The sequence below is a fragment of the Strix uralensis genome, chromosome 20 (genome assembly GCF_047716275.1).
Source record: "Strix uralensis isolate ZFMK-TIS-50842 chromosome 20, bStrUra1, whole genome shotgun sequence".
Lineage (NCBI taxonomy): Eukaryota > Metazoa > Chordata > Aves > Strigiformes > Strigidae > Strix > Strix uralensis.
This window is the reverse complement of record NC_133991.1, coordinates 5,142,928-5,160,808: the sequence shown is the minus strand read 5'-3', so window position 1 is coordinate 5,160,808 and position 17,881 is coordinate 5,142,928. Positions and strand designations below refer to the sequence as shown.

At 45.9% G+C, this 17,881-nt stretch overlaps 3 protein-coding genes across 6 annotated transcripts in view; 1 reads left to right on the top strand and 2 right to left on the bottom strand.

Annotated features, from left to right (window-relative positions):
- Positions 1-1,738, bottom strand: part of ZZEF1 (zinc finger ZZ-type and EF-hand domain containing 1) — a 62,242-nt gene extending 60,504 nt beyond the window's left edge. For all 3 annotated transcript variants that reach the window (XM_074890710.1, XM_074890711.1, XM_074890712.1), the window contains exon 1: positions 1,205-1,738. In XM_074890710.1, coding sequence (XP_074746811.1) covers positions 1,205-1,567 — 363 coding nt within the window. In that variant the 5' untranslated portion in view covers positions 1,568-1,738. The remainder of the gene's footprint in view (positions 1-1,204) is intronic.
- Positions 1,739-1,963: 225 nt separating this feature from the next.
- CYB5D2 (cytochrome b5 domain containing 2) lies at positions 1,964-6,948 on the top strand. The gene is made up of 4 exons (XM_074890563.1): positions 1,964-2,234; positions 2,373-2,513; positions 3,585-3,771; positions 5,322-6,948. The coding sequence occupies exons 1-4, from the start codon at positions 1,988-1,990 to the stop codon at positions 5,536-5,538; spliced, it is 792 nt and encodes a 263-aa protein (XP_074746664.1). The 5' UTR covers positions 1,964-1,987; the 3' UTR covers positions 5,539-6,948.
- An 872-nt stretch (positions 6,949-7,820) lies between these two features.
- Positions 7,821-17,881, bottom strand: part of ANKFY1 (ankyrin repeat and FYVE domain containing 1) — a 34,223-nt gene continuing 24,162 nt past the window's right edge. For both annotated transcript variants that reach the window (XM_074890560.1, XM_074890562.1), the window contains 9 exons: positions 17,397-17,553; positions 16,238-16,438; positions 14,998-15,174; positions 14,417-14,564; positions 14,072-14,162; positions 13,620-13,744; positions 13,258-13,404; positions 12,674-12,764; positions 7,821-11,961 (listed from right to left, as the gene is read on the bottom strand). In XM_074890560.1, the coding sequence (XP_074746661.1) occupies positions 11,829-11,961; positions 12,674-12,764; positions 13,258-13,404; positions 13,620-13,744; positions 14,072-14,162; positions 14,417-14,564; positions 14,998-15,174; positions 16,238-16,438; positions 17,397-17,553 (1,270 nt within the window). In that variant the 3' untranslated portion in view covers positions 7,821-11,828. The remainder of the gene's footprint in view (positions 11,962-12,673; positions 12,765-13,257; positions 13,405-13,619; positions 13,745-14,071; positions 14,163-14,416; positions 14,565-14,997; positions 15,175-16,237; positions 16,439-17,396; positions 17,554-17,881) is intronic.

The window sequence follows — 17,881 nt, the reverse complement described above, 5'->3', positions numbered from 1 at the left end:
AACTATTTCTGCAGCCCACAAAGCTCAGTTGTTTGTATTAACAGAAAGAACCCCCATGTACTAATTTCACTCTTACTGTTGGTACAAATGAAGAAGTGTTCTTTATTGGCTCCTGTAAAGGAACTGGAAATGGAGGTCGCATTTTAGCAGGTACTTAAAACAGTCTGGTGCAAACGTACCTATCTGTACAACAAAATTAATCTCCTCCCAGTTTTCAGTAGTCTTGTTAATATTCCAAGTAGCGTATGTGTGATTTAACACTTTGCCAAGATATTCTACTACTCGGGAGGGATACAAAGGCAGAAGGAAGTCACTGGTGAGACTCAGGAACTGCATGCAGTAAGAAATTCAGACATAACCTCTTTCTCAATTGAGTGTGAAATTCCCAACTGGGTATTCTACTGCATTTTAAATGCTAGCTTAGAGAGTAAAGCTAAAGCTTAAATGTTCTAGATGTTAAGTTCTCCATAACCCTTCCCATGGCAGAAAGGAAACTGTACTCCCTTCTACCATTAAAACCTTACCTGAAGACCTTCTGTCTGTGGAGGCAGAACTCTCTTACGCTACTTTCTTACAAGTTTTCCAAAACTCTTACTTTACAATAAGTAATGGGATACCAAAGAGATACCTGACAATTCCACTGCTGATTGCAAAAAGCAACAATAAAATTAAGTCTGGTAAACTTTGACTTGCTGATACCATTAAGAAGTATCTCAGAGGAATTACTTGTACAGAATTTCCTACCTGTGCTACCACCAGCTGAACTAGCAGCAGCAACAGCAGAAATCCCGTTGCAAATAACCGTTTTATTCAAAAGCAGCTGCTAAGCATCGCCACTGAAAACAGACGTAATTTTTTTTTAAAAAAAACACGTATCTTTAAGCTGACAGCCTGCCTATCAGAGGCAGCAGCCACTTTTTTAACCTTGCTGCAGCACCCTGCGGCCTGGCCTCGCCCCCGTTCCCAGACACGGGTGACCGGGGTCGCCACGGGAGTGTCACGGCCACGCTGCTCGCACCCCGCGCCCACAAGACCCCCGGGCTCAGGGGCACCCACATCCGGCAGCACCCCCGGGCCTCCCACCACCCTCCCCGCGGGCCCGGCGGGCAGATCTCTCCCGAGGGCGGTTTCCCGGCCGGTGCTCCGCGCCCGCGCAGTGGCCACAGCCCGGGCCGAGGCCCGCCGCCGCCCGCCGCCCCCTCACCTCCTCGCTCTCGCCGCGGGAGCCGGCCGCCAGGCGGGAGACGCTCTCCAGCACCTCGCAGAACTGCTCCAGGCTGACGGCCTCGTCGCCACGGCTGAGCCGCTCCTCCAGCCAGCGCACCAGCGTGCTGTGGTGCCGCGACACCAGCGACTCGGGCAGCGCCGCCTCCCGCAGCCGCGCCGTGGCTTCCCGCAGCCGGGCCTGGTCCAGCAGCACCTCGGCCGGGGGCAGCGGCGGCGCCGGGCTGGCGGCGGCGCCGGGCGAGAAGGGAGCACCAGGCTGAGGCGCGGCGGCCGCCCCCTCCATGCCTTCCTCGGCGCCCTCCTCCTCCTCCTCGCTGCTGTGGCTCGCTGCCGTCCCCATGAGCCCCTCGGAGGCGCCGACGACTGCGAGCCGACGCTTGGCAGAGCCGCTTCTCTTTCCCCGTCCGGCCGCCGCCCCGGCTCCGCCCGGCCCGGCTTAGTCAGCAACTTCCCGGCCCGCCGCACCTGTCAGCTCCCGGCCGGCGGCGGCCGCGCCACACTGCCGCCAAGCGACGCCCGGCGCCGCAAAGCCCCGCCCCGCCCCGGGAAGGCACGGCGCGACGCGCGACACACGCCGTAAAGCAGAGCCGCGGGAAGGATCGCGTGTGTGTGTGCGCGCCCCCTTCCCGCACACGTACGGGGCGGTGGCCACGCTGCCGTCAGGCGCCGCCACGCTGCCGTGCGGCGAGGAAAGTGTCGTGAAGGGGTCGGGCGCGTTCGTGGCGGACACGTGACCCGCCCGGCGCGGTGGCGCGGCCCCATGCGGCGGGGCGCGGCGGCGGCGGCGCTGCTGTGCCTGGGGGCCGCCTGTCTGCTGGGCCGCGGGTTCGATCCCCGCGCCTGGCTGCTGGCGCCCCGCGGCCGCCTGCTGAGCGCCGCCGAGTTGGCCCGGTACCGCGGGGCGGCGGGCGAGCCCGGCCTCTACCTCGCCGTGCTGGGCCGCGTCTTCGACGTGGAGCGTGGCCGCGGGCACTACGGCCCCGGCGGTGCCTACAGCGGCTTCGCAGGTACCTCCGGTGGGGCGGGGGGGGACCTCCGGGGCCCTGCGTTTGGGCCTCGCTGGGGCCTGCCAGGGCCTGGCTGGGGGCTTGGTGAGGCCAAGCAGGGCCTGGCCGCGGGGGGCTCACCGCCTGCCCACCTCACAGGGAGAGATGCCACCAGAGCGTTTGCCACCGGGGACTTCACCCAGGCGGGGCTGGTGGACGACGTCTCGGCGCTGTCACCGGGCGAGATGCTCGCCATCCAGAGCTGGCTCTCCTTCTACAGCGACAACTACGACCCCGTGGGTAGGTGGTTCTGGCCGCAAGGGAAACACGTGTGGAGGAGAGCGGGTATTAGACTGGCTGTTAGGAATTCTGCCCTCTACAACTCCCTGAAAGGAGGGTGCAGAGAGCTGGGGATGAGCCTCTTTAGTCAAGTAACAAGCGATAGGACAAGAGGTAATGGCCTCAAGTTGCGCCAGGGAAAGTTTAGAATGGATATTAGGAAGCATTTCTTTACAGAAAGGGTTGTTAGGCGTTGGAATGGGCTGCCCAGGGCAGGGGGGGAGTCCCCATCCCTGGAGGGGTTGAAGAGTTGGGTTGACCCAGCGCTGAGGGATCTGGTGGGGCTGGGAACGGTCAGTGCGAGGTTCATGGTGGGACTGGAGGATCTTCGAGGTCTTTTCCAACTGGCATGATTCTGTGATTCTGTGGGTGGGGAAGGGCAGGCCCGCAGCACAGCCATGGAAGGTCGAGGGTGCAGCGCTGTGTAGTGCCAGGCTTGGTCTGCAACACATCCACCTTGGTGAGGGGCTTTCACCTGTGCTGCAGGTGGCTGCTGGGGACCAGCGTACTGAAACCTGTAAGCTGGAGGGCTGCTGAATCAGACCTAGTTTGGTCTCCACTCTCCTCCAAGGCAAAGTGTAACAGTTTTTCTGCCCTGGACTGTGAGCTGCAGCTTTCTGCCCTGCTTTTATTTGTCTCTGCTGAGCAAAAGGCATGGAGCCAGTGCTGCAAGTACTGAAATTAGCAGGACTCTGGAGACAGTAGGAGCAGCAGTGCAAGGAAACTATTTTTGGGAATGAGGTGCATGGGTGGGAAAGACTTCTGGGTTCTGCAGCTGAAAGTGGCATTGACTTTCTGATCTTTAATGAGTCTGTGCCTAAGCTTGTCCTGTGTGGATTTATTAATATGGGTAAATTGCTGTGTAGTCCAAGAATGGAAGGGATGTAAGCTCAGTTAAGTTTTAAAATTGCACCATGGTGGGATCCTCCTTTTTCTGTTTTTAAATAACAAATTAAAAAAAAAAAAAAAAACAAGAATTATTCATTTTCCTTGCCTGGAAGCACTGCGGTCTTAATTGATCTTCTTTTCCAGGGAAGCTGGTGGGCAGATTCTATGATGAAAACGGGGCACCAACAGAAGCCTTGAGGGAGGCTGAGGCTGCGATTGAGGAAGCTCAGAAGTTCCAAGCAGAAAGTGAGCAAAGGAAGCAGCAGTTTCCACCCTGCAACTCTGAATGGAGCTCTGCTAAGGGCAGCCGATTCTGGTGCTCCAGACAGAGGTAAACTCTGCCTTCCCACCGTCATGCTTGGTCCCTTTGTAGTGGAGCAATTTCTGCCCTTTTCTTGGATGCCCTGAGCTTTGTCATTGCCTCTCCTAGCAGGAGTGATGTAGGAAGATGTCCTGGCTCCTGCAGTCACCACGCTCCATGGTCTGTAGGTCAGGTCTGCTGACTCCTCTGCAGAAGGGCGTAGGTTGGTCCTAACGTGCCGAGCTCTGGGATGCACCAGGCACGGTCCCTTCCCCGTCTGCATTCCTCAGGCTGTGCTTTCTGACAGAGGCAGAGCCAACCTGCAAGGAGCAGCTCTCCCTGTGCCAGGTTGGGCCGCTGCTGCTGTGTGAACCAGTCACTAGATTTTCCCTGCCAGTAACAGCAACTGCTGATAGCCTCCACCCAGGCTGGACTTGCCCAGAGGTGTAGGTTGGGCTAGCGAAAATGTTCTCCAGTGTGAGGTAGCGGAAGGGAGCTCTGCTCCCTGACCCGGTGAGCGGGTAAAAGGAAAATAAACTTTCATCCTGATCACTGATACTCTTAGGAATTTTATTTCTGAGGCAAAAGCTCTTCTGTCACACTGGAATCAAAATCAGGTTTCAGAATTTGCCACATGTGCACGTGATCCTCCTGTTCTCAGGAAAACAGGACAGAAATCCCACTAGGACCATCTGCTGCATTTGATCAGGTTTTCTCACCTGTCAGGAATGCAAGGATTAGCTGATGTTTTTCAGACAGTTTCACAGCCTGTCTCACAGGCTACTGCCACAACAGTTTTTACTTAAAACCACACAAAAATGAGGTTGAGCTTTGAATAGTCATTTCCTACTTGGCCTATTTAGTTGTATTCCTCTCACAGTTTAGGAACTATTTTGTTTTAAGATTAAATCATTTCACAGACCACACTGCAAAATGCTTAGTCTTCATTTCCGTACACCAGCAGCACTGCCTACCTTGGGGGATCCGCTTCTACGTGTGAACGAGCTTGGGTGCGGCCTTGGGACTGGGTGTTTTAAGTCTCTTGTGTAAGAGTTTACAGGCTTAAAAGATGGAGTAGTTAGGGGAACAGGCAGGATTTGGCCCATAAAGAGACACTATGAAGTAGTTGCAGAAGAAATTGAGACTTTTTTTTATTTTTTCTTTTGCCCTAGTTCTTAAAATCACTGTGTTCAGTCACGGCACAGAAGGCGGCGTGTGGTTATCTGTGAGCAATTAGCTACCCCCAAAAAAGGCATTTTGCCATTAGACACACTGTGCTACATAAGGCTATGATTCCTTTTCCAGCAATAGAAACGTGGGAAGCAGAAGTTGATTGCTCCCAGAAGGGTGAGAGCATGTAGCAGCACTGATGAAACCAGGTTCAGGCCACAGGTTTCTGAAGCACAGCCAATAAGAAGGTATCAGAAAGCTGTGGGATGTTGGCTGTTGGGAGCAAAGTCTACCTCAGTGAGTGTGTTGTTCTACCTCTCCCAGATTGTCTTTTTATCTAATGACTCTCAGTTTCCTGGAAGCATTTTCATGGGTTTGAATTGTAATCTATTTTAATTTTCCATTCTTAGTGGGGGAGTGAACAGAGACTGGACTGGAGTCCCTCGGAAGCTGTACCGCCCCGGTTCAAGGGGGAGTCGCTGTGTGTGTGTGAGGACTGCTGGTCCCCCGTGGGGCCAGCCGGACTCCGCCGAGCACAACGACAGAGGCGACCTGGATAACCCTCACCTGGAGGAGTACGACGGCTGCCATCCGCTGGCCGAGCAGTGTGTCCTGACGGCACCGTGACCCCGCATCCGAGTCCCACAGCAAAACGTTGCCCTTTGGGTGGGCAGCTCCAGCTCCATTCCCTTCCACCTGCCTGTGCAAAGGGAGCAGTAACAGTTTCATGGGTTTTGTGACTCTTAACACATGGAGATGAGAGGAGGAGAAAACACTTTAGCCAAGTTAGTGGCTAAAAAAATCAGCAATGGGATACTTTCTTTCTTAGTGCTTTATACCCACATATTTTTCCATCTGGCAACAAACTGTAAGATGCACAGCCTGAATTATGTTTAAAAGCCGATTTCTTTGTGCTGTCAGGAAATAGCTGCTTGTGTGCAGAACGGCAGGTACAGTGTGTTGTGTTTAAGGCAGTGAGTGCAAGAGCTGCTGCAGCATCACTGACCTCAGTTTATGCACAGTCCTCCAGTCGCTTGAACTCTGCCTACTGCACCATCATGCTAATGCTCCTTCCCAGGCACCTGATGTACTCCAAAGAGTTTAAAGGTAGCAGGGAGAAGCCTGAATTTCTCCTATAATTAAGGTACGTAGTATCTAGGAACTTGCGCAGTTTAGTTAAACACAAGCTTTATCAAAATCTTCATGTACAGAAGGCAAAGGTCAGAGCTGTATTTCCTCATGTAGTGTTTGTATTGGATACTCTGCAAAGAAGATAGCAGACACCACCTATGACGATCATTGTTTTACATTAACCTCACCATCCTGGTCCCCTGAGTCACTACTTTCAAACTACTGAGATAGGGAATTGCTAGTTTTAAATATGCAATAACAGACGCTATGTCGACCATCCTGCTGTAATCCACCTTTCCGTTCTGGTGTATGACCTCCTCCCACCCGCTGCGTGCCCATCAGACTGTAACCTGAGGCTGGATGTACCCTCGCCAGGCCCAGCTCCCTTAAAGTCCGTATCTCTTTTGTTACAGCCAGTAACATTCAGTAATGAGTGACTCCCAGAAGAGCAGGGCAAGTTACTGCCATTTTTGTGGGGGGCTGAAAAGGAGAAGGGAATACCTGCATAGGGCCTAGGTGCTAGAAACACCAGGCTGCAGGGAAGCAGTTGCTGGTTTTCAGAAACTAATGTTAGAATCAGTTTCTGGTGTAGGGGCAGCTTCGAGTGACACCCAGATTGCACAGTGTCCAGCAGCAGCACAGCTGTGTTCAGTTCTTAAGGCAGCTGCCACCTGTTTTGAGTTAGTTTTGAGCTACTACCACCTCTAAAGAAAGTCCCACAAATCTAAGCAATTAGTAACTAGTAAGATTACAGGAGCAAGAGTGATCACTGCAGTGGCAGTGACATACTACAGCACTTTCACCTCGGATCAGACAAGGCTGTAGCTGCCGTGGATGGGAGCCACGCCGCAATTTAAACATTTACAGGGTTGTTGTAATAAATGTTTGGGTTTTTTTTTTTTTCCACATGCTTCTGCTGTGTTTCTTTTCTACCATCATCTTGAAGAAAAACCCTCCAAGACCCTTGCAGGCAGATGTACCAGCTCGTAGGAGCCAGCAGGGAAGGTGTCTGTGTAGCCGCCTGGCAGCAGAGCCTCACACAGCGCTGAGGCCACAGTCACACTTCTAGAACTGAAGCTCAGCCCTGGGCTTGTGGCATCTTTGGGCACATTTCACAGAACAGTTAAAGCTGTGTAAAATCTGCAGGCAAGAGCAGCAAAGCAGTGCTTTCTTGTCTCCACAACTTAGTGGATCAGTATGGCCTTTGCTGTTGGACACCTCTTTTACAAGAACTTGCCTTTAGAGGTCAAACCATCCCCAGAAATGGGTCTTTAGAAGTTGTAGGAAGTTACAATTATTAAATACTGTAAAAAGCAGTTTGTAAGGGCAAGTCAATGTCACAAATTGGAGTCCTAGTGAAGGTGTATCAGCTACGTAACTTCTAACCAAGCTTCATCTTACTGTAATGCTCAAGCACTACGGGAGCAGTACTGAAATGCAGAGGGGATGGTTTTGATCTTAAGAGCTAAACGGAAATCAAGCTGCTGCAGGAGGGCAAGATGGGACAGCGTTACTTTAAGTTAAAAGTTGGTTGAAACCATTTCACAGCTTATTCCTCAGTTTAGTGTTTGGAAACGCTAGGTGGGGGAAGTTTGTCTTGCCTTAGGAATAAGTCATCTATTAAACAAGGAGACTCCCTTCCTGACCTGAAGTGCTCCAAGATTACCTTGTTTCTACTCAAAAGCTCAGCTAGATTCTCCCATGGTAGAAAAGGGTAGGAAGAAAATAGTTACACAAGGATCAAGTAAACATAGAGAGTGCTCTAATGAAGCTCATCATTCACCCATACTTTAGTAAGTTTTATTAATAAAAGACTAATGCATCTGAGCTGAGAACCAGTTTACTCCGTGAACCAGCTCTGGCCTGTAGGAAGTTCAGATTGTTCCATAAGAATGATTACAGATAAGTCTAGTATAAGGCATTCGAGATGACTACATGGTACAAACTAGAACACCAGACCTTGTCAGCCAAAAGAACAGTTGTAGCAGTTCCACAACATTAAAATGAATACCTGGAATAATTTCAGAACAAATAAAGTTGTCAGGCCCAGTTGAATGTTACATCCCTAGTGTTCCTCGTGGCTTGTAAAGGAGCTTGCAGCGGGGCAGCCGTCTACAGAAGATACTTTCTTAACAAGGTTTCCACCTCACAATGCATTATCTAGTTATGCATTTTATTACAAGTAGAATAATTACACAACAAAGTAATGCATATTGGAAAAATACATTTTTACAATGACTCCAGACAAACGTTGCAGAAAAATGCCATTGTTCTAAGACTTCCTTTTCTATTTCAGAGGGTATTAGAAGGTTCAGAGTTATTGTCACTCATACAAGCTTTGATTTTTCTAGAGATGAGTTTGCTGCAGTACCCAACTCTACTGGTTACAGAAGAAGAGGACTTGCCTATTAACATTTGATCTACAAAGAGTCCAGCCTTGGCCTCCCGTATTGTTACATGTTAATTCATAAGCACTAGGTGAGAAGTTGTACAAGCCAGCACGGGAAGTCATTAAGGCATCTGTCAGCTTTCAGCCAGCAACTTGCTATGCTGTTAGTACCTTCAACACTAACATCCTCACTCCACTTAGTGGTGTGAAACAGTGACTACACCTTTTTCAGATACACAGATTAGAACTTAAGCCAGACCACATTTTGTGCTTGTGTAAGTGCTGCATGACTGCAATCAAAAGGAATCTAGTCTCAGAACAAAAAGCTACACTATGAACCACCACAGACTTCCCATGCAGCCCTGTTGAAGTGCCTGAAGCCTGGTTTGACAGGGACAGAAGTTTGTTTTCCATTTACCCTTTTGTTCAATGCTTGGCAGACTTGATTCTCAAGTTAATAGATACCACTTAAAGACAGCAGGGGTAAGAGGGGTGGGGTTTTTGGTCACAACTGTAGTATGCTACAAAAAGGAAGAGCAGTTGTTTATGGAGTTAGAAATGTGTTGACCACTACTACATTACCAAGTGCCTCCATTCACATTTGTACCCTGCAGTGGAGCATTGCCAGCAAAACTCCCCAAAAAATCTCAGGGGTCTGAGAGTTCAGACCAATACTAGGCAGAGTGCACAAAAGATTGAGCCCCACCAGCTGTCTGGTGGGGTCAACCTCTTCAGTTGAGCTAGAAGAGAACTAACGTGGGTTTTGGTTCAAGTTGTGAGCTTTTGCCCTTGAATTCTGGCAGAAAGCTATTTAGAGTTGGCTGGAAGGAAATCTCAAAGGCACTTTAAAATGATCAAATTTGCTGAATGTAGTTGCTTTAAATTTAATGAACACTTCAGGCTGTACATTAGTTTATCAATAACCTTAATTTTCCTTTCAGACTTCAGTAAGAAAGCTAGTACAGTATTGGCTGTAAACAGCAAATGAGGAGCATTACAATGGTTTCCCAGATCTTTCCCAGAGTTTCAGGCAGCTTTCTACTTTTAAAAACAGCAACTAGCCAGCCTCAAACTTGCCATTCAGTTAAGCTGAATTTTCACAAGATCTACATTTTTCATCATTTAAAAGGTTGCTTATTCTGTTAGAACTGAGCTCCTGTTCCCTTGCCCCTTCCATCAGAGAAGTCACTGAAAAAAGTGAAGTTTAAATGCTTTAGCAATTACACGTGCAGTTTTCCAATTAAGTTGAAGCCCATAGGCTATGGCCTTGGAAGGACACTCCTCTACCACTATCTTTCAATATTCGGAGCACACACTTACCATTCCACGGCTCTGCAGCTCCAAACCAAGAAGTCAGTCAACATATTATTATGGGATATGCTACAGTCAAGACTTCTTTCACCAAATGCACTGTCTCTCCATTGTTATCTTTCACTGCTAGAGACTTGCAGCCAGTGATACTCTGAAACATCCGAAAGCAATGGACTAGAAGTACAATGTTTTCCATCACTCAAAACCCCCCAAACTGTAACTTGAAGTTAAATGCTTCGGACACCAGTATTTTCCATCTCATTCACCTGGAATACTATGCCAGAGATGCACCATTTGTATTGGTAACTGTTACGGAGACCAGTTGTGCTACCCAGGGCATTCTGTTGGAACATGACAGCAGCAGACATTAAACATTGAAGCAAATTTGTATTATCATTCATCATTCTTCTCTAGTGTTACAAGGGTGAGATTCCAGTTATATACTTATTGGAAGATCAAAGTGCAGATCAAGTGAGACTTGATGTGAAATTCATCGTGCAAATATCAGCAATTACACCCCTTCCCATCCTTTTCTTGTACAAGTCTGAGAAAAACCTCAAGCAAGTCTCCCATAAAAGCAGCAGTCCAGTTTATCATCTCATCTTACCCTTTAAGACTGACAAGCCACTACTCCAAGCGTGTCACCAACTCGTCCATATTGTACACTGGAGATAACAGTCATTAGGTAAATGCACAACAGTTCATGGAGATGAGGAATGCTGAGTTGAGTCTAAACTAGGTTCATTTCTTCGGATGAAAACAGCCTTAACATGGCATGTAGTTTTGCTTAAGTACACATTTTTTCTGACTGAAGCCTTTGCCCACCAAATCATAACCCTGTCTATCAGTAAAGTACTTTCCTGTTTACCTAGACATCGTCGTGTTGGATTTTTACAGATTCAGCATGTTTAAGAGAGCACGACCAGCTTGGATTAAAACACTGCAGCTTAATCCAAGTGCCTGGCACCGCACTGCCAATTCAGAATCCTTCCTTCAGGGCCAGAGGCTTAATGTTAATAGGAAGCCTCCAAATACACTCCCACTCACCAGCAATCCAGGTGAAAATGGACCAAGTTTCATGTCTAGAGGGGCAGCACATTCTACGTGGGTAGGATTACAGACTCTCCTGCAGCAGTTAACCAGGGTCTTTAAACCAAAGGAAAGTGCTACTCTCCCTCACGGGATTCATAAATGCACTTCAGCATTTATTGCTGTATTGTGAGTTAGACTACTTAACCAGTTTTAGTGTTTCTCCATTTAGCATATGCTTAGGCCTTTCAGCACACTTATGTTCATTTATACCAGTTTCATGAATGGGAAGGACTAGCAATGTAAATATGAAAGTGCAACAAAGTAGACTGACAGCTCTAGCAGGTACAAGCAAGAGTATTTACCAGCTAAAACAATCCTGCACCTCTCTTGAACATGCTAAAGCTAATGAGACATTTACTGAGGAGGTATCAAGATGTGGATCTGCAATTCTGACTGCTTTGCATCAGATGTTGTAAAGCTTTCTGTTGTAAGGCCACAATTCTTGAGCTATGCTTACAACTACCCCCATTTTTGAAGAGTTTCTTGAAATGAACAGTGGTTGCAACAGCTCAGTCTAGCTTCACAAGAAGTCTTCTCTAGAGAAAGGGAACATTTATCTTTAAGACAAAGCAAAGAAAGATACCTGGTTACCCTGAAACTTAATGCCATCTCTACTAAGCAGCCTGAAAGCCACAGGACTTAATAGAGTTGCTCAGTGCAAAGCACCATGTCAAGGACAGACCTGTTTTATGTCGATTCAAACATCGGCCTAACAATTTTAGCTTCCATACCCCACTGCAACTAGAAGAGGGTCTAAATTCTTTTGTCACTTGGTTTCAACGATCCACTCGAATTCCTAGTGAAGTCTATCACAGCCCGATACATTTACAGTCATACAAAGTCATTTATACCGGAATATATCATAACAGGGTCCTTAATTAGTTCAGTCTATTGCAGAAGACATGTATAGGCCTCCTCTTCCCTATCCAGAGGGCTTGTAAGCAGAGCTGCTGTCAGGAGCACTGACTGGGAATCCCTTTACTTCCACAGCATACTAGGAGACTCCTCCCAGAGTCAGGACATCAAAGCAGATGTTGCAAACTCGAACTGGCTTGTTCAGATCAAATTTTATGATAGGAATCTCCTTTGTTGAGCACTTATGGCAGAGCAGGCGTCCACAGTGTCGGCTGTTGGTAGAAGAGAGGTGGGAGAAAAGTGAACACAGTGAACACCAGGGTTTTACTGCTTGATATTCTTTGTCAATGATAGTATCACTAAGAGGTACATTGGCAATTGAAATGCTACATTTTTCTTGTACCTTCTGATATCTCTCATGTAATAATTGAATACTAATGCCAAAAACACATGCTGCTTCTATACTAGTCAGTCACCTTGTACTACTTCAACTGATGCATGTGTAGTTTCTCTGGAACACTGGGCTAAGAGGAAAAAAAAAATAATCTTAGCTTAACATCCATTTAACCCAGCATATTTTGTAGAAGTTCAGACTAGTTAAGGAAACGCAACTCATGTCATTTCCACATTACAAACAGCACCCCAACCTAAGCTGGCAGCGACTGCCCCAAACATCACCTGTTTCAGAGCAAGTCAGCCCCACCACTGAAAGCAGGCATCCAAATCCTCCATTTCACTGCTGGAACTTTGACATGATTTCTCAGTTCCAACAAATCAGAGTATTAAGTGCACAAACTGCTTAAGATAGATTTTAGGCAGACCACAAGTTACTGATCTGGGGCAGGGTGGCATGTTTCAGCTAGATTACTGGTTACACACCTACATTAACATGGAGGTTTCCTAAACCACCAGAAGGATCAAGCCTAGCTACATTTGGAAGAGGAATCTGTTTCCTTGTAAGCACAGCAAGATGTGTCATATTACCAGTGATGCTTTCTTGTCGTGACTCCAAATTTGGCAGTGCATTCATAGCAGTTGGAGCCATCACACCAGGGAGGTTCTTTTGTCAGCATATCTGTTAGAGGCAAAAATGTAAAGGCAAAATGCGCTCAGACACTTCTTGAATACACTGTAACATTAAGGAGGCTTTTTCCAGTTTTAGGTTGCATCCAGTGTAATTAACTATTCCTGCAGTAGCTGCAGCCTTGTTTGTAGACAATGTACAGTTGCTTTCACCAACACCACATTATCCATGGTGACTATACAGCACAAGTTAAAAAGCAGTATCTACATTGCAGGCTACATTAGACTTCAACTCCAGCCAGGAGCCTCCATGTCTATCCTTCCAGAAAAAGTACTATTTGTCAGGTCTGGATTAGTCAACTTTTCAGTTGGTCATGAGAAAAATTTGTATTTCTACCCCCCATTTAAAGTAGTAGAATATTCAGAAGTTCAGACCCTCTGGAATTTCTGTAATCTAAGTCAGATGTCCAGAGTTCTTTCCTCCACCAAAGTATCTCGGAAGCATAAGCTAAAAACACCTTCCAACTGTAGCAAGTGGTACTTACCCAGCAGTCTAAAGAGAAGCTGTTTTGTAGCAACTTGATAGTTGAAGATATTGACTCCTTGATTATTGTTAACACCAAGACGAGCCCCAGCTCTCACTATTGCACGACACAAGTTAGCATTCCCCTTCATGTAAGCCAACAGGAGCACTGAAAAATAAAAGCCAGATACTTCCCTGCTAACAGAGTGGTAGGTCTTGCATTACACACAGTCCAGAGTAGGACCTTTAGTTCCTTTAAGTTTCTGTGTAATGTTTGCATCTTACTGTATTTAACATACTACTGCCAACTAAAGCTTTAAAAGTGAATACCATTAATACAACTTGAGTAACTTTCAAGTGTAATAGCTGTTGAATCTCACCTACCTGTGTTTCCTTCAGCATCAGGTTTGTCTAGAGGGTATTCTGGCATACACTCCAAGAAGAGGTCACAGATGGCTGCTGCATTATCTTTCCCATATTGTCCCAAAATATGCATTGGTGACTGGCCTCTGGGGAAAAGAGTTTGTTATCCTAATCAAAGTCTGCTTGCTACTCACATCTAACTCTCCTTGTTTTCAAGTTTGGTTCAGACTTGTACGGAGCTACTTAGGTGTAGAATCATTTATCACACACAGCTGCCTCCTTTAACTTCCTTTTCTCGGTATACATAAATTCCACACAGTTTAGACACTGCATGCTCTGCACACTTCACTGTAAAATTAGTGTAGAAATACTATAATCCAAACCAAATTTTTAGGTTTTTTTATCTAGTCATACCAGCACATACTTAAAAATACATTGTGATGCTTTTAATCTGCTAAGACTATACTAATTACCTAATATTAAAGGCTTCTGCATCTACATTGCACTCTGTGAGGAGGACACGGATGTTGTTTAGACGGCCATGCATCACTGCCAGATGAAGAGCTGAAAAGTGAAAGAGAAGCTTCAAGAACATGAAGTCCTTAATGTCAGCAATAGTTACAGCCTGCTAAAACTGAGCACTCCCGCTTCCCGCACCTTCCCTCCCCAAAACTCCTTCCACCAGCTTTGATTTCTTGGACTTTCTTTTTCACCTTTGAAGAGCGAGCCCATTCAGTGGGCTCTCTCTACCACTAGCAGGTATCTTGAACACACCTAAAGAAGTGTTTCCATCTACTTGTATAACTTTAGTAGTTTACCATTATTTCCATTTTCATCTACAGCTGCAAAGTCTACTCCATTCTCCAGAAGGACTGAACAAATGGTGGGCAAATCTTGCTGGGCTGCTAAGTGAAGAGCAGTCTGACGATGCTTAGTCAGTTCATTCACCTGGGCACCTGCAAGCAGCTGTCAAGATGCAAGAAAGAATATGTTCAAAGATATTTCGGGGCTATCAGCCAACAGTTTATTTTGGTGAATGAAGCACACAAGACTCCACTGTACAGAGATACTTCTAGGCCTCCAGCATATACAAAATGCTATCGTTACTGAGCTGCTGCAACTTGTGTTCCTGTTCAAACCTGCAGAAAGTGCGAGGTAAGATACTTCCTTTAAAGTAAGCCACACTACCCAGTGATTGCTGCAAATCAAACATGCTCATGTGAAGGCTACTGACGCAGCTCAGCTAACAGTAAAAGCTAAAGGGAACTCTACGCAAGTCTGAGTTCTGTGTCAGAAAAAGCGGTGTCACCTTCAGCAGACTTCTCCAGCCTACAGGCAATGTGCATTAAGGCAGAACGTGCATTTTTAAGTAGAGGAAAAATGACTCTCTGGTACATACCAGATTACGCACAATGATCTCTGAGCCAGCTTGTACAGCCAGGTGGAGTGGTGTTAGTTTGGAGGCATCCTGGACCCGGGAGTTTACATTAGCCTGTACGCTTATCAGGAACAGCACACTCTCAATGTCCGAGTTCTGAACAGCTACATGTAGGAAATTCCGACCCTTATTATCAACCTGTGGCAGAAAAGGCACATGAAATGAAATCCATTATATCTGTAGAACAGCAAGTTGTTATGTAGTAGGACATTTTCACTGAGAGATACTTGCTCCCTCTACTCTTGAGGTGAACTGTGGAGTGTTGTTCCTTTCACCGCTTGACATTAGAGACTTGATAGATGTGACTATCAAGTAAATGAACTGAGAAATAATCAGCTGCAACTGCTCACTCTAGTCTGCTTCACACTACTTTATTTCTACTTTATAACCTTGTCATTTCTTGACCACTCACTTGAGAGTATTACGACAGACAAAAGGTTAACAGCTGAAGCAGTAGTTAATGATAAACTCAGTTAAATGAAACAAACTTGAGTCAATCTGGCAGTTAACACTGGAGAAGGATGCAACACACAGTCCTGCCATGCTAATGCAAACTGTATTCATTTTATGGCTTAATACAAAGTGCATGTTGCTGTTCATCTTTGCCTTGAATCTGATGTTAAAGCACATTTAGAACTGGCTGTATTTGTAACCACGTTTTAGACATATTACAAGAGCTCACTAAGCACTCAAATACTTCACTAGTAATTAAACTTACACAGGGTAGGAAGAAACTCCTGAACACCTGCCTGAAGTGTCACATCAGAAGCCTGAAGATACAGTTGTAGGTTTTATAGTTCAGCAATGCAGCAGAACATCTATTATGCAGTTATTTTAGGTCAGGGTTTCTGTTCTGGATAGCTTTAGGAGAGCTAGGTAATAGATTATTTTTGTACTAGTCCAGCCCAAGACAAGGGTACAGTTAGAACTTTCTCCTTATATACACATATGCCCGTTCCTCAATTTAGTACTGACAAGATGAGATAAGGTTTGATGAGACACTAACCCTTGGTGATGTTACTCACACATAGCATGTACACACCTACAGTTTCCCAATAAATCCTGCTACAGAAAACTGGCATCTGGCAAATGTTACTGCATGTAAAGCCACAAAAGGCTAAAGCAGAATTTGATTGTGGAACACCTGTTACCACAAACTAGTGCAGTAAGACCAGCATGCTTTGAATACTCCCCAGCTTACCTGTTCAGCAGCTCCTGGTTCCCTCTTCAAAATTGCTTCAGCTGCTTTGTTATTTTTATATGTCATAGCACATGCAAAGGGAGTCATTCCTTGCCTGTCACGTACATTTAGCTTAATATCTGGATGTGAAATCATAAGCTGAATGATAACATTATGTTGGTTGCTAATGGCAACATGGATTGGAGTTCTTCCTTCTGCATCCTAGAAGGAAACCAGGAAATTTGTATATAAAGATTCAGTAATACACAAATCCTTCCCTAATTCTGAAGAGTTGAAGAAACTGATTAGTTTAATTCTGTGACACACCCAGCTGCCTTTGGCTGGGACACTAAACAGTTGCAGTGGGAGCTCCAATCCACAGTGTAAAGCAAATTGGTACTTGTTTCTCCAAATAGTTGGCCTCAATCCTGTACTATACAGCCATTTAAGTAGCTCAGAGTAACAGTTCCCATGTAGTCAGACATTTTGAGGGCAGAGATGAGCATTCAAACTTAAGCCTAGCAAATTCAAATAAGGTGTTTAATCACCTGTCTGTATCAAGTAGCAGTTTACAGCCATGGCTGCTTTGTGACTATGTGTTCTGTCATTCATCTTGATGTCATTTTCCAATAGCATCAGGACCCAGAAATGTTATGTATTAATTTCTTTTGTTGTTATCTGTCAAGCTTCTGTTTAAGGATTACTGTGTAATCAAAAATGAAATGTAATTTGTACTTACATCACCTCAGTTTACTCTAACAGAAGACACTTCCCAAACACACTAACAAAGTAGAGTATTCTGGAGTTTTACACTATAGCTAGTCTAACGATTAACTGCAGCAGGATACAGTCCTACTCCTGCCTTTAATTCACACTAGGGACAAAAGAGTTGAATTCCAATCATTACATCAGAAAACTAACACCGCAAGAAGTTTTCCGTATCATGGTTTTCCTTTAGTATAGCTTCCAGAATTAACCCATCATATGGGCAGATAAGCACTAGATCTGGTAACAAGGGACAGGAAAGAAAGAAGAACTGCACCCAGTCATCACATTGCCTCAGCCGTAATAGAAGGACATTTTTTTCCTATGAAGCAAAATACACAGCTGAGAGGAAAGCTTGTTTTCACTACAGTAAAGAATCAACTCCAAAGAAACCATGCATAATTTCTCTACATACCTGAGCATTAACATTGGCACCAAACTCCAAAAGGCACTGGATCACCTCTTCTAGTCCCCAGCAGGCTGCCAAGTGTAGGGGTGTCTGTCCATCATGAGCTTCCTCTTCTCCTTCTCCATTTGGGCCTGGCTTTCTAGGACTATTCACATCACAACCACTAAAACAAACACAATACAGTCAATTTATTACGTTTAATCCAGATTTAAACTGTTCCGAACAAGGGTCAAAAAAGTTTACAAGATATGATCTAGCAGCTGCTGATACATTCTACAAAAGATCAAGTTCCTGGTTTTAGCTAGACTCTTGTCATCAAAAACATGATGCTAATATTGATAACAGAATATGTCTTTAAGATTAGTCAGATTTCCGTAACTGCCATCCACCCACCAAGTCTAATGAAGCACATACCTGTTACTGGCTCAAAATAACGTTCAGTTAATTTATGCCAGGAAAATATGTACATGCACATTAGAAGGTTTTTATTT